General features: G+C 37.6%; 1 protein-coding gene across 1 annotated transcript; it reads right to left on the bottom strand.

The window, feature by feature from the left end:
- Positions 1–10,569: 10,569 nt before the first annotated feature.
- On the bottom strand, positions 10,570–11,421 carry Phf5a (PHD finger protein 5a). The gene has a single exon (XM_067144745.2). The coding sequence runs from the start codon at positions 11,169–11,171 to the stop codon at positions 10,839–10,841; it is 333 nt and encodes a 110-aa protein (XP_067000846.1). The 5' UTR covers positions 11,172–11,421; the 3' UTR covers positions 10,570–10,838.
- Between the last annotated feature and the right edge of the window lie 5,562 nt (positions 11,422–16,983).

The raw sequence follows: 16,983 nt of genomic DNA on the forward strand, positions 1-16,983 counted from the left end.
ATATAAGGGAAGATCTTCATTAGGGTAATCACACAGATGGGACTGTAAATAAAGGTTACAGATCTCTTGATATAGTTGAAGGTATTTAGGGGTTGTAGTAAAGATGCAAAGTCACTGGTAAGAGCCCAATTAGAATATGGAACCAGTGTATGGAACTCTCCCAAGGATTACTCGATTTGAGAATTGGACGCAATCCAAAGGAAAGCAGCACGAGCAATTTCCAACATAAGAGTAGTGTTATGAAAGCGTAGCAATAACTGGGAAGACTTGAGAGTAAGGGAACGAGCTGCTCGATTAAGCGATATGCTTCAAGCTGTCAGCAGAGAGATGGTGTGGAATGATGATGATGATGATTGTTGTTTATAAAGGGGCCTAACATGGTACAAAATATAATGACAATTTAAAATTCCAAAATTCATCCTCTGACCAGAATTCAAAACTTGATGATGAAGAATGAATATGAATTTAAAATAATCAGCAGATCCAATGTACAATACTGAAAGTTTAAAATAATTCCAAAATCAATCCACTGACTAGAATTAAAAAATACGATGATGAACAATGATTATGAACTTATAACAATCAGTGGATCTGACCCTTAATAACCCACCTTCCCAGAAACTAACTTAAAACAATGGTGTATACTGACCAAGGGGCTGCTTCCAAAGCACAATTCTGAATCTACGATGCTTGTTGTTTAAAGGGGTCCAAAATCCAAGAACGGCCCCTCATAATAGTACTTATCACTTGTAAACTAGAACCATGATATTTCTCAGGCAGCAGTACTGATCACAAGTAATGTAAACTCACTGTGTTCCTCACATTGTGGCACTATTCGCAGGTAACGCAGACCTATGGTGTTTCTCACATAATGGCACCACTCATAGCCAACGCAAACCCATGGCATTCGTCACATAGTGGTTATTTATTTATCATATGATGAATGTACGTACATATGTATAGTTTCAGGATAAATGTGCGTAGTCACAAGTCCATATAATACTACAACTCTAGGTCTAGATTTATGACCCAATCATCTGCTTTGTCTGATGTGTGGTGAATGTCCATTAGCTTTCCTTTGAAAGCTTGAATTGGGCAGTCAGCAACAATGTGGTGGATTGACTGAGAAGGGGCACCACAATCACAATTTGTAAAGCTAGTCCAACCCCATTTGCACAATAGATAACCACATCTGCCTTGTCCAGTTCTTATCCAATTGATGATTCTCCACTGTTGCCTTGGAAGATCAAATCCTTGTACACATTTAGAAGGGTTCTCAACTAGATGTTTGTTGACTACTGATGACTGATCCCACTGGGCTTTCCATAAACTGTTAACATGAAAAAGAGGTTCTTTCAAGATCGGTTGTTGTACGCCAGGGTGGTTTCCTTGATTTCAGTCGTTGATTCTCAGTGTTTGTAATATCTTGATGGATGGGTAGTTGAGGGTTCTGCTGAATGTTTTTCCATATCTTTAGGGTAGGGAAGCTTCTAATCGTCTTAGAGCTGGAATGTTGCTGAGAACAGGAAGCCATAGAATGTTTGTGCTCCGAATGCATCCCGTGATTATGCACAATGCCCAACTGAGTTGTACATCAATCTTCTTAACACTACTCCATCTCCAGAATAAGGCACCATATTCACCAAATTTTATTTCAGCGCAGCAATTCACGTATTCTTTTTCAACTTTTAACTAACCACGTGTTACCACATTTTAGAAAACAAGACTTTCGTAAAGATCTACAATAAGGATTGATTATAAGACTTTGGCATAAGAGTACTTATAACTACTATATTCTACTTGCTAGTCATTTTATACACACTTGTACCTAAAACAGTATTCTCTTTCTTAAGTATAAGAACAATCAGGATCCTGATGTATCTTTCTTTCAGGTATGAGATTTTTAGGCTGATGATGCCCTCATTATGGGTGAAACATGTCCCTATATCTAATAAGTTAAGAACTATTTCTTAAATTTAAATAAAAAGCTCTTATGTATTGAACAGGTGGAATTTATAATCTAGTATTATTATTTGACTTTAGAGTTGGACAAGACAGAAAAAATCCAGGAACTAGCAACATTTATTAGGCCAGATGTAAAAATATAAACATTCACTTACTGTATTTCTGTAATATTAACCACTTCAACTTAGTCACCTTTACTTCCTTCTTATTTGCTCCTCATAACACGTCTATAGCCCTCCGTTTGAAAATACCAATGCTCGCTGATTTTATTACTTTACATCCACAATTACTATGAGTCATGTTCATTCTTAAACCATATTCACAACTGTAGCTGCTTCACTTAAATGGCACTATCTGGGCTCAGCACAAACGCACACAAGCCAGCACAATTCTTAATATGAAACAGTGCAGTACATAAAGATATCTGCCCTTATCATTTTGAGAATGGAAAAAAAATCCTGAAAAATTATATTTATTTCAGACTGGAATTTAGCAACAACAATTAGATAAATATAGGCGCCTACACTCCATTTTTCACGGCAACCAGGAATTTTCCAGCCCAGGTAGCTGGTCTCATTCAAAATGTATCAGTTGTGTAGATACCCCACGAGAGAGCATCTTTTCCATTGCACAGTTGCTACAAATTAGTATTTACTACTATGAAGCAAAGTCTGTAAGTAGCTTTACATATTATACCATTTGATGAGATCCATGATGAAGTGGGATGTGATTGTGTGTTATGTTTTCCCTTTTTGCTATAGTTTAATGTCACACCAAATGTATACATAATTTTTCAGCAATGATGAGCTGGGAAAGAACTAGGCCTAGAACAGAAAAAAAAGCAGTTATAAAATTATTTTTCACCCCTGCCATTTGCCTCATGTGATAATGTAAAACCACTGGAGATTTTCAGGGCTGCTGATGATGGTGTTGAAACCCACCATCCCCTGAAAATAAGCTTATAGCAACACAACTTGTACAGCACAGACGAATTGCTTGGTGTTGTTTATCAACCTTGTTGCCATGTAGCCTTCAAGGGATCTAACGGTATTAGAGCATTCAAGGCCTAGGGAGTCTTTCATTATCACGTCCTTGGTGGGCCTTGGCTTTCTTTGGCCGATACCTTCATTCTTTGAAGTGTTGGATCCCGTAAGTACTCGCACGACAGAGAGGTATGTAAACACTCATGTCGGATCGTTTTGACTCGCTGTTAGAAATGAAAAATTATGGGTGTAATATGAGGGAAATTGAGGGAAATGACTAATTCTTATGCATAATATGAAGTCCTGATCCGTGGCTAAATCATCACTGTAGTGGCCTTCGGTCCAAAGGCCGCTGGGTTCGATTCTCGGCCGGACCAAGGATGTTAACTTCATATGGTTGATTCCTCTGGATCGATGACTGGAAATTTGTGTCTGTCTTAATACACACACTACATACCACTTTATCGACCATTACAGAACATCACATATTATAATGGCGTATGGCCTTGGAGAGGTCTGCTGCAGGTATTTCGAGTCAACACCCATGGGCGACCTGCCACTTGTGAGAGTGGGACAATACATGCGATGAAATTAATGTTGAAGGGAGCACGAACACCCAGTCCCGAGCTGGAGGAAATAATTAATGAAGGTCAAAATCTTCTGACCCGATGGTATTAGAACATTCGAGGCCTAAGGAGTCTTTCATTATCACGTCCTTGGTGGCCCTTGGTTTTCTTTGGCCGATACCTTCATTCTTTGAAGCGTTGGATCCCTTCCATTTTTTTCACTCTGATTAGTGTTATATAGAAGACAGTTGCCTAGATGTACTTCCTCTTAAAAATAATAATCACCACCACCATCCGACCCGGCCGAGAATTGAACCGAAAAACTCTTGGGCTAAAGGCCAGCGTGCTAACCAGTTAAACCATGGAGCTGCACCCTAACATAACACTTATACGTAAAATAATAAATTTGTTTAGCCGCTCACTAATTTTCTAGTAATTTCTACGTATATCTTCTAGCAGTAAAAACACATGCACTCGCCAGGTCATTTCTCATAAAATAGCAGATATGCAATAAATTATTGTTGACAATGACCTCTACTGCACTATGACAAATAAGTCAATAGCAGATGAAATTACATAGTGCTGGCGATAATTTATATTACCTTATACCAAAGAAAATTCACTACTTGGGTATATGTGACCCAACGTGAGTAATCAAGGTAACCACTTTCTACAGTTAAGGTGGCTAGTGCTTAACTTCCAATTAAAACAACCTAAGGAACATACCACACACTATTTTAATGACAGCTAATTTAAGAACTACAAACTATAAGGTAGTTCAAAGAATCTGTCGTACAGATCATGAGGAAACAAATGTCAGTACACACGAGAAATGCTACATATGAAATTTTGCCTCAAATTTTAACCCTTACTCCTTGACATACATCATGCCAATGACCGACTTCTACAAAGTACAGTGAGCTGTACACTATGTACTGTTTGATGGTGATATCCTGCCATTTGAAGGCATTACAAAAAAGTACTTTATGGCTATACTACGACACTTTAGGACCAATTAAGAAAGGCTTCACGTATGGTACAAGTAAGTCAAGATGACAGGTCGCCTGTATAGATGAAAATCCAGTGTCTGGTGAGAAGTGAACCAGATCTGTGTGTTTATAATGAAGTTTGCTCCTCAGCACATTGTTTTAGTTACTAGGTCACATTTCATAAAACTGAGTTCAGTTGACAGACTTAACGCGCATATTTGGCTTAGGAAAATCTGCAAATAATTTTAAAACCTGTGCACAATTCGTCAAAATTTAACATATTTATGTTGAGAATAAAGACTACCGCCCAGTCTTCAGTGTAGAATTTAGTCATTGGCATTACATAAGTCAAAATGTTGCAAAAACTACAGGATTTCATACAAATTTAAGTTTGTCAGCCATGCTGAGTAGCTTGGATGATAGAGTGCAGGCCTTCTGAGCCCAACTTGGCAGGTTTGAACGTGACTCAGTCCCGTGGTAATTGAAGGTGCTCAAATAAGTCAGCCCCGTATCTGTAGATTGATGGGCATGTTAATGAACTGCTGCAGAGCAAAATCCTGACACCTCAGCGTCTCCGAAAAACCGTAATAATAGTTAGTGGGACATAAAATCAATAACATTATTGTAGGTGTAACTAAATTAATTTAAATACCCCAATTTTATGAGACTAGCAATATCATTTAATATAAACCTTCAAGCTTAATACAAAACTTCCACATCTTTTTTTCTTTTTAGGTATGGATTAATGTCAGACCATCACAGACAGGTCTTATGATGGGATAGGACTGGGAAGGAAACAAGCGACCGTGATCTTAGTTATGGTACAATCTGGTGTGCAAACGGGAAAACACAGAAAACCATCTTCAGGGCTGCTTACAGTGGGGTTCGAAGCACCCTTTAATGAATACCACATGATCCAAACTGCATAGTCAAGTTTCTTGATAACTTTCACATCCATAATGATGTATTATTCTTACAAGAAATCTACCTCATTTCATGTACTGAAAGTTGATCAAACAATCAAATGCAGACTTACAGGCAATATGCTAATGTATACGTTTATTACATATTATTCACTTACTAGATCTAGGCTACTATTTATGTGGCTTAAGAATAGAACCAAACTAAAACAATTCACAACTGTACCTAGCATCAAAATAACTAGTGAAGGGCAAAAGTTCAACAATATGAAAATTATACTTTAAAGGGGAGGGAGCATATACAGAAGGCTGAGAAATAACGAAGTAGGTCTTATGTTACAAATTACATTTAGACTACAGTGCTTGTGTGTAGACCCATGTTACTGTTTGTCTACCCCTCAGTCCCATTTCTTGATAAGGGGTTAGGTATGAGGTGAGATGAACATAATTATAGAGTATATTTTTATGGCCGGATGCCCTTCCTGATGCCAACCTCAGCTGATGAGCTAATGAAGATGAAATGAATGATGGTGTATAAAATTGGGAAAGGAGGTGGAAGGAATCTGCTACAGTCCATGAATTGGAACTCTTCTGGCATTTGCCTGGAAGTGAAAATGGGAAACTAAGGAAAACCATTCTCAGTACAGCCGACTGTGGGGTTCGAACCCACGCGCCTGCCGAATGCAGAGCTTGGCTCTATAGCTGAAGTACGTTAATACACGTGACCACTCCGCTTGGTGCATGTAGCTCTATAATGGGCCTAAAGAATCAAGTTTAAATCCTTGTGACTAGTATCCATGACCTCCTTCATTCGATATCTCCCAAGCCACAGTCAAGATAGCATACAGTCCACACTGCTTATCATGATAACTTTGGGATAATTTGATATTAACCGACTGACAACAATGGTCAAAAATATCAAACCATATGAAGCACTCATAATATTAAGCTGCAAGTTAACTATTTTTAACATTAAAATACATAGGGCTGGTTTCTTCAACAAATGCTAAGTGTTAACACTGCTGCTAAGTAGACTTAGCACACAATTTAACAAAATGGCCATCTCATCAATAATTGCTAACACTGATGAATTGTTAACACTTGTGTTAAATTAACATAGGCCTATGTCTTAACAGCTGTTAAAATTTCAGTATCTAGAAGACTTAGTTTTTATACAGCAGTATAGCTTCAAACTTATCTATAAACTAGAAGGCAAAGAATGACCCATACTGTGAAAAAGTTCCCTTTTAGTTGTCAGAGGAGAAGGCAAAGAATGACCCATACTGTGAAAAAGTTCCCTTTTAGTTGTCAGAGGAAAGTTTTCTACAAAGACAGGTACCTAATTACCAAAGACATAATGAACAAGAAACTCAAAGAAATTGAAAATACGTTAAGAGTTTCCCACAGATTGCAACTTATTAGTGTCTCCTTTGCAGGAGTAGTTTATAGTTCTTAGATATTATGCTTATTTTCATGCCCGAAAATCATTCAAGATGTATATCAATTATCACTCAAGCCTTAGATTGCACTCATGTAAGAATATATTGAATTTTGTGATATACCGGTAACCATCCATTCTTTTATTTTTCAAGAACATCTGCATACTTTCAAATTAAATCTATACGGTACTGGTAGTAATGTTTGTCTCATATTCATTATAACGCTTCTGTTGCCTCTTAGGTACTGCAAATGTTTACGTATTTGAAGTCTTAATCATAACCTATACCAACATCAACCCTGTATGACAAAATACCTTTTTTTTTTTCTAACTGATTTACATCGCACCGACACAGATAGGTCTTATGGCGACGATGGGACAGGAAAGACCTAGGAATGGAAAGGAGCGGCCATGGTCATAAGGTACAGCCCCAGCATTTGCCTGGTGTGATAATGGGAAACCATGGAAAACCTTCTTCAGGGCTGCCGACAGTGCGGTTCGAACCCACTATCTCCCAGATGCGAGCTCACAGCTGCAATTCCAATATATCGCTCTGGGCGCTTTACATAAAGAAAAGACGCTCGCCACCAAATAAATGCATTCATAAATCGTACAGAAATGTGTTAATTTGATGATGATTATGTTTGTTGTTTAAAGGGTCCTAACAGCTAAGCCATCGGCTCCTCACATTAATTTGTCTTTAACAATTGTTTCGTAAAAAATGTTGGAAATATGTTAGACAGGGGACTTTTAAGTGTTATATTAATAACAATTGTTAGTTAACATTCATTAAGTAAAATGTAAAACAGAGTTGACGAAACCAGGCAACACAATTTATTATTACATTTTCCTCTCAGACACCACGTATGAAGCGTTGAACAGGATGCAAAAAGGATCCAACTCCTTCCATCAAGTACAGAACATAGTATGGGACAAGGGAGTTCCTCAGAGGGCTAAACAGACCCTGTTTAAGACTTATCTCCTGCCCATCATGATGTCTAATCTGGAGAGTTGCATCACACATAAAAGAAAAAGTCAACTGCAAGCTGTTGAAATGAAGTTCCTTAGATCAGCTATACAGAAAACAAGGACAGAATTAGCAATGATCAGATACGAAGAGACCTGCAGGTCAACCTGACCATGGAAGAAAGGCTGAGTGTTGCAAAGCTGAAGTGGCTAGAACACATTAAGCAGATGCAGGTGATTAACACCAATGAAGTATTTTGAAAAGATAGTTCCGGGACGAAGACCAATTGGACACCCTAGAAAAAGGTCGTTAGATCAGATAAGAGAAGACCTACAGAAGAGAGGAGAAACATGGGATGCGCTAGAGAGAAAAGAAGCATACCAGGACCATAATAAATGGAGGCATATCGTTCTTAAACATCCTACCTGGCTTGCTGGAAGGAATTCATGATGATGACACCGAATACTGAAACTCTTCGTTAAAACATCATTTGCATTCACTACATTTTTGGAATTCTACTGACATGGGCTGACCCTGTCACAAAACATCCAATGCCTGCCACATTTCAGCATTCGTTAACAGTCGAAACATTTTGGTAGCATCAACATCTTCTACTTTAAGTTTCTCTTTAAGTCTTTATGTTTTACACTAGCCATCACTGCACTGCAACTCCATGACCGTCAATCAAAAGTTATTTCAGCCTTGAGTTTAGCTATATGCTTATATGATGTAAAGGAGAAAATGAGGAATACCAACCCCTACAATCCCCAGAGAAGAGTAGCCTACCATTACTTTATATAGCCTATATATGTTTATTTGGAATTGCACACAAACGTGCAGTACAAATGACAAAAATTCACTCTTTGCTATAATCGACTATCAATCAGACTCTTGCTTCAAACAGTTACACGATATTTGACATAGTGTTTTCCACACAGTACATGTTCACACTCAAGATTAGGCTCGTGCAGTTTTTTTATTAGGGCTAGTACATAATTTATGATGAAAGCCAGGAATTAACCCATTCCCGTACAAAGACGGATGTCTCCGTCCCGGCTCTTGACCGCACTCCGGTACAAAGACGGATCTCTCCGTCCGTGCATAGTGTTTATTTCCGGACCCGCTCTTAGCCGGTTCCCTTTGTGAAAGGATTTAATATTAGTAAGGTGACCTCTTTGACAGATTGAAGCACTGTTTTATTTCATTGATGTATTCGATAAGCACTCCTGTGCAGTTATTCTGTGGAAAGAATGACCTGTATCTTAGCAACCTCATTGTAAGCGAAATCATGGCTGCATCCAAGTTGAGTGACAAAGCAATTACAAGGGAATTTTTAGAAGAGAGTGACATTGATATAAAAATAAGCAACGAAGAATTTAGTGGCAATGAAGATAGTGAAAATAGTTTGTGAGACAGTGACGTGAGCGCTGATAGGAATGAACAAAGTGCTGTTTTGCCGTCGAGTATGTCACTGAATTTTAGGCCTACAACTGATGCCACACCAATGGCTTCTAATCATATTTTACACGATAGGGAATGAAACTGGGGGCACGTAAGTGATACTCCAGAGTATCATTTATACATCGCAACCGGTGAAATAAATAGTGTAGCTGTAAAGCATGCTTTTTCAGTGTCTGTGATAATATCATGTAAAGTCATGAAAATAAATGGTACACAAAGGCACAATTAAGTTCAATTAAATGGTACGTGAATGGGTTAAAGAGGGAAGTCTCGAGGGATTTCTGCATGTTTTTCTTTTCTTCTCTTTATCACTTCAGTTGCCAGATTAGTAACCCGTAGTGGTAGATTCAGCTGCAGATCTAAGCAGAATTGTTCTCTTGCCAGTTCAGAAACTAGATGAGACCATTAGTTCCTATACTGTACAGTGCTTGGAAAAACAAAGACTGAAAAATAAGACTTTCAATGTAGTAGAGAACTTGGAAACGAATGCCATAATAAGAAAAATAAACAACTGATATGGTACACTGATTAAAATAAACAACAATTTTTTAATGCATTATTATCACTCCATACCGCATCTGCTGCCATTTCTTGATGGATACAGTACTTTTGTATCCATCTCTTGGCACAGGCCAGAGTAAAGTGTAGCTTCCACCGAAGTCCCAGTCTCATCCATGGCTGTGACAATATGGAAGCTGCTGGGGTATGGGTGGTGCTGAGTAATGACATTCAGAGCACGACTAGTGCATGAGTGTTATGAAAGGTGTTGCTCATAGGGTCAGTCGTGATGCAATAGCACTTTCTGACCCAGTGAGGAAAGCAATGGCAAACTACCTCACTCCTCGTCTTGCCGAGTACGCCTCATTTTGGTGCTGCCATTGGTTTTTGCGGTTTCCTTATAACCGCATAACCTTTGGTGGTGCAATTTGAGGATCCAACCAGCCTCTGGGCTGATGACCTAACAGACAGACCGCACCTCACACAACTGACAGCATTACAATAAGCGGCATTCACTGCATAGCATATTTCACAAAGAAACTGTAATAATGTTGACGCCAATGTATTAAACAGCAGCAGTGTCTATGCTGTTCCATTATCCAGCTCCATGATGAGGCATGGGTTGGATTCTGCACTTGCTACCAACACTTTTCCCTCTACTCAAACAACATTTGAGACTCTCACACAGAAATTTGTTTCTACAGGAGACTATAACTTAACTTTCGTGGGTAGGCAGTGCTTCAATAAGTTACATAACAAGGAAGTTCAGAATAAATTGTTAATTCATAAGCAATTTATTACATTAAGACAAACGAAACCAAAACAGTAAATCAATTGTGCATAGAAACAATCAGAATGAAAAACTTGAAGCTTCAGATCCTTTGTACATAAAAAAATTTATCATATTAGGCAACACAATATTATGAAATGTCAAATTATCTTCTTCAAAAGAAAATGTATTGTGCAAATATAGCCTACCCGGAAGAAATAACTACCATGTCTGTATTATATCGAACCTAAAGAGATTTAAAGTGCAGCAAATGAAAAACGTTCATCTTCTCTTGAAACCGTATTTCTTTCGTTCATAAAATAGATCTGTCTTTGAGCTTCCAAGGTTAACAATCTTGGGACATCCATCTCGATCCTTCTCCTGAATAGTACACTCTTTGCAGTAGTAGGCGTCGGACACACCTGGACCACCACAAATAACACAACGTCCCTGGTAAGACCCATAGTTGCACTCATCACAAATACGAACCAAAGTACAAGGCCTTACATATGAATCACAAATAACACACTTCCCATCGCACTTTTCACACAACCGACCGATGGCAACACCCGGCTGCTTCCTACAAAATATTAAATCAGGATGATGTTTAGCCATTCTTCACTATTTTCAAGATCTTAAAACGGCCTAGTGAGAGGTTAGAATCAGTCCAATTGATACAGCAAAATAGGTTAAAGGTACATCGCCCCTCGACACTCCACAAGATCCGCGTGTTCGGCCCGATCTGAACTAAACCATAATCTTCTTACGTCTTTAAATCCACCCTTGTTGTTGCAGTGTTGTTGGGCTCAATTTGTGTTATAAAGAGCGTGCAAATAGATGTATAATATAGTAAATAGAGATGGCAAACAAATATCGATATCTCAGGAAAATCGATAATTTAATATGGAAATATCAATATATCGACATCGATTTTTGAGGCCGACATATTGTCGATATCGATATTTTGTGCCAATATATCGATATGTCTGACTAATGTAATACTTTAGGCTACGATTGGATTCTTTTCAGACTTTTTCAATATTTGAATGCTACAGTTACGAAATTTAAAATTTCATTTCTCAATTCACTTCGATAAATACAGTGATAATATCACAACTCATTCGTCGTGCGTACCTTGTATAATGCACACGTTAGCCAAGCAATACTTGAGCATTAAAGCGGCCTCTGTCCCAGCAGAGAGAGACTGTTTTCAAAGGCCGGTAACACCATCACGGAAAAGCGAAACCGATTAATGGTAAACTGTTATCCAAACTGGGTTTTTTTTTCTAAATGGCTTACGTAAGTGGAATTGGAAATTGACCTAAGATCACCATCATGTTTTTTCATGAACAATGGAAAGGCAGTGCTGAGGCAGAAATTGGGAAAGAAATGTTTTATTGTTTTATAGAGCACATCAGATGTACTTCGTACACAAATGATACGTTTACAGTTTTTTCATATTTTTTTTCGGTGTAAGTTATCAGACACCTTGCATATAGGCCTACTGTTTTTCTATGCATCATAACATCTTTCGGCTGTAAATGTTTTTATGTGTCATTGTAGTGAAAAAGTAACGTTACTTGGTCATTGATTTAAGCATATTTTCTGGACTGTATCAAGACTTATTAAACCTAATGAATTATTTAATCATTGTGTCAAATGTAAAACTAGACTTACAATAATGGATGATAGCACCTATATTTTAAAAACGGATATATCGGCAATATATCGATGTTTTGAAGACCGATAGTTCAATGACATCGATATTTAATACCGATGTATCGAAAAAACGATATATCGATATTTTGAAAAGTTTTGCCATCACTAGATCAAGACCGACTTCAATCCTCAGACCTTAATGCAAATACAGTAGAGACTGTATTTGCTTAATGCTACTCTCGATTGCTCAAAGATGGCAAATCGAGTAGCCGGATTTGTTGGAAACGTGGGTTGGTTTTGGTTTGTTGTGATCATGTTCAGTCAGTGTTTTTTCATGAAAGTTGAGGATAAACGTTAGGTTATTTGTTGAATTTTACAGTGGGAGTGTGTATATGAATCAGTGGACATTCATGATGTGTAATTATGTGTAGTAATGTGAAAATGTGTTTATTTTAATATGGGCCGCTCATGCTGTGTGCCGGGTTGTAAATCAAACTACACGAATGCCTCTCGTACTAGTATTTTTAAGTTTCCTAAGGAGAAAACATTAAGAGAAAAGTGGATTAGAAGTACACACCGTGACAATTTTGAAGTAAATGATAAAACAGGGGTGTGCATACACCATTTTGAGGATAAGTTTGTGGTTAGGGAAGATGTTTTCCGGTTCTAAATGGAGAACCTATTCGTGTTCCTCGAAAATATCCAAAACAAAGTAATGATGCTTACCCCACAATTTTCCCTAATCAACCATCATATCTAACAGTCAGGGCCAAGTAAAGAAAGAAAAGATCCTGAAGAACGTGTGCAGAAGATATTACAGAGAGATGAGGATAATTTTAATGAATGGTGTGAACAGGATACTATTGAAAATGTTGATTCTTTTTTATGTGAAATTAAAAATAGGCAGGTAAGTCCATTCACAACGATTGTGAAGGAAGACTATGTTAGTTTCATTAAAATAGATGATAATGGATATCGAGATATTCCATCAGTGTCTGTGTGCTTTAAAGTGTCCAGCGATTTAGATGTAAGTGTATTTTACAAGAATCTGTGCTTGCCTGTGGAAAAGTTTGCCTGGATCTTGGAGTCTAATGGAAACAAAACCTACAAGTGTGATAGATGGAGCAAACTGGAGAATCTGGTGAGTTGTCTTGCTAATTATAATGAGGAAAATGTATCTCTCTCTGAAAGAGCAACTTCATTGATAAATTCTACAAAGGAGGGCTTGCTACTTGATGCTGATATGAATGTAGAGAGGGATGGAAAGATAAAGTTTGCATTAGAGCAGTTGGAACTTGCTCTTTCTTGTCAAATTAAATATACAGCAGTTCTTTTAATATGGGCTGGAAGTATTTCTTACTCGCATCCAGGGTCTTATCAATCTCTGAGAAGAACAAACATAATGACACTACCTCACCATGTTTATCTGAGACAATTCTTGTCCAAAACTGGACCAAACCGTTCTGGTATCGGCCCTTTGCAAAAGTCATTTTTAAATGAAAAAGTAAGCTCCTGAATGATGATGAGAAAGATGTCGCTATTTTGCTGGATGAGATATATGCCAATTCCAAACTCAGTTATAAAGCAGGGAAAATAATAGGAATGGCTGAAAATAGCCCAGGAGGAGACTTTGCCACTACCATTCAGGCTTTCATGTTGTCCTCTTTACATTCAGACAATAAAGATGTAATATGTCTTTTCCCTGTGAGAAACATGAATGCAAAAACTCAATTGATAACTGCTGATGTCTTAACCTTCATGGACGAGCTTCAATTTAATGTAGTCTGCTTGATATCAGATAACCATAGCATGAATTGCAAGATGTTTGAGTTTTGGGTGGTGGTACTCTAAAATCCTGCATTGCAAACCCAGCTAATCCTTCCAGGTCACTATTTCTTCTGTTCGACAGTGTACATTTGCTGAAATGTGTAAGAAACAATTGGTTAAATCAACCCAGTCTAACTTTTGTAATTCCTAACACTGAGCAAATATTTCCAAAAATAGAAAGCATGCTACACTCTACTGCAAACCAGTACACAGATGTCGAGGCAAAGTTATCTGATATTAGAGACCTGTTCCATTCTGAAAAAAAATATGATATTAAAACTGGCTCCAAACTTATCAAGAAAGGCACTGTATCCCACCGCTATAGAGAGATAGAATGTTGCTCTTGCTATGAGTATATTTGATACCATAAACACAGTGCCACTGGATATGCTTAAAAGTGAGGGTGTCACTATTTCTGAGGGGACTGTCCAGTTTTTATAATTAGTTTCTAAGTGGTGGACAATTTCTAATGTTCAGCACCCAATGAAAGGGAAATACACACGAAATGATGATACTAGCCCGATTAATGGCCCTGGTGATGCTAAGCTTCTCTTTCTAGAAACTATTAAGACATATGTTGATATATGGCATAGCAGCACCTCACACCATGAGGGTAAACTTAGTAATGAAACATTCTTAGCTTTTACACACACATTGACTGCAGTTGTTCAGTTATACAGATATATTTTCAATAAATATTAATGGTCCTACATTCTGAAAGTAAGCTACAGAGAGACAGTTTAGAGGGCAGATTCGGAGCATACAGAATGTTAAGTGGCTGCACATATAATGTCTCCGTAGAACAAGTGCTAGAATCTGAACAAAGACTCAAGGTGATAAGGTTGTTAAAACTTCATTCTGCACAGTTGGGGAATTTACTATCAAGGATCTGACAGCTACTTTCAGCCAAGATAAAGTAGTTGAGAACTTGGACAAATTTCAGTCTGCCTTGGATGAAACACCTTTAGTGTCGATTTCTCTGGAGACGCTAAAAATAATTGTATGTATTGCAAGTTATACGAGCATGAAGGTTTTGTTAAAATGAGAGAAAGTGGAAAGTGCACACAGTGTAAGCAAGTATTACAATCTGAAGACGATTTAATCATCAATTGTGACAAGGAAGATCTTCTATCTTACTTCAGTGAACTCAACAGGGGTGGATTGAAGTGCCCTTCGTTTTTTATGATATGTTCATGTTGTGACATTTATAGACTTGTTCAGGTACTCATTAGCATCAGGTTTGAACCTGCATTTTTAAAGTTGGAAAATCAGGGAGATGCTGTGATTACATTAGGGATACAGTTTATAAAGATCAATATAAGCAATGTAAGTGATGAATGCAGTTGATAAAAATTGTCAAGAAATGTGTGAATGTGTTTGCTAACATATTTGTTAATAACTATTCAAAAGTGCTGCATGATAAAAATGTGTCCAGGGAACTGGCAAAGAAACTTGAGAACCAGGAACATAAAAGGAAAATTACTGAGGAACTTTTAGTTAAAGTGAACAAACGCAAGGCATTAAAACTCAGCAGTAAATAAGGTAGGCCTAAAGCATATTTTACATTCATTTATTGTCCTGTAGCATTTGCACCCATTTCTCTTGGCTGGCTTGATTACCTTCATTCACCTTCAAACATTAGCTTGATTCATTCCAGGAATATTCCAGCCCCACATCCTCACAAATTCACTCTGCTCTGTAATATTCATGTTAAAATGTTTGATTCCCTCACAGAAAAAGTTATGCTTTCATAGCTCTCATGCATAGGAACAAATTGCGAAATTTTACACCATAATTTGTTTAAATGTTCAAAATGATGTTATAAAATTATTTAACAAGTTTTGTAATCTTTTCCCATTATCCTGTAAAGTGAAATTGAAGAGCCAGTGTTATTTGACTGAGTGAAATTCCTAAATAATAAGCTTGCTGTTCCTTTTCTATTTTGGGGTTGTCCATTTATTGTAATAGAATATATGTACATCTAGTTGGCTATATGTGATGGGTAGTGGTTGCCGACGTGTTTTCGTACGTGCAACAGTGGTTTTCCCTATGATGTTACATTTGTAATGTTAAATTACCGCCTGTGTACGTGATATTTTTGCGTTAGCCAATCCCAGTAATCCGGCTACTCCAGCCGCCATGTCTTTTAAATATTACGGTCTGAGGATTGGAGACAGTCTTGACTAGATCTAACCGAGAAGAATATTCTTCTTCTTTTTCTTATTCTTCTTGACATTGATTGGGCTTATCTGATTTTGCCCATTAAGGTAGCTTTTATAAGTTGATAGTCTTGAGATAAAAGACATATAAGCACTGTAAGTCAGCTGTTCGAGAAGGAGAGTATTCACAGTAGGAGTTCACCAGAACAAGAATCACAGCTCCTTCTTCAACACTGTTCACACAAATTTATATAGAGCACTATCTCGTAAAGTTGTATTACATTAATGTTTTTCCGGACACTCTTATGCTCTGCTCGACATACAGGACTATAAAGATAAATACCCATTAAGACAATGACCAGTTACTACCTACAGCGACAGACCATATATTGAGTTTCATTTTCAAAATCGGGATAGGAATACGAAAATAGCCTAAAAGGGGGATACACAGAGAGAGCACAAGGACACAAGAAATGAAACGACGAGCTATGCATGACCTGCATCTGTAAAACAACTGAAAGAAGATCGCGGACGAAATCATTGAGAAAATTCTACGGAATGTCATAGTGACGGCAGACAAAGGGATCTATGAAAAAACGCTATGACGTAAAGCAAACTATTTTTCTGCGTCATATTGGTAGCAGGGATCTGAATAAACGATAAGCTGAGCTTGGTCAAAAAACGATTAATTACATTAATGATGGACGCAGAAGGTTGATGTAGCAAACATTATATACTGGTTGGAAGCGGAATCCGTAATTGTAGTAACTTTTGCAAACATT

This window comes from Anabrus simplex, chromosome 1, assembly GCF_040414725.1.
Source record: "Anabrus simplex isolate iqAnaSimp1 chromosome 1, ASM4041472v1, whole genome shotgun sequence".
In the NCBI taxonomy this organism is placed as follows: domain Eukaryota; kingdom Metazoa; phylum Arthropoda; class Insecta; order Orthoptera; family Tettigoniidae; genus Anabrus; species Anabrus simplex.

Excerpts from the sequence above, each read along its gene's own strand:
- Phf5a (XM_067144745.2), bottom strand. The coding sequence starts at position 11,171 with ATGGCTAAACATCATCCTGATTTAATATTTTGTAGGAAGCAGCCGGGT.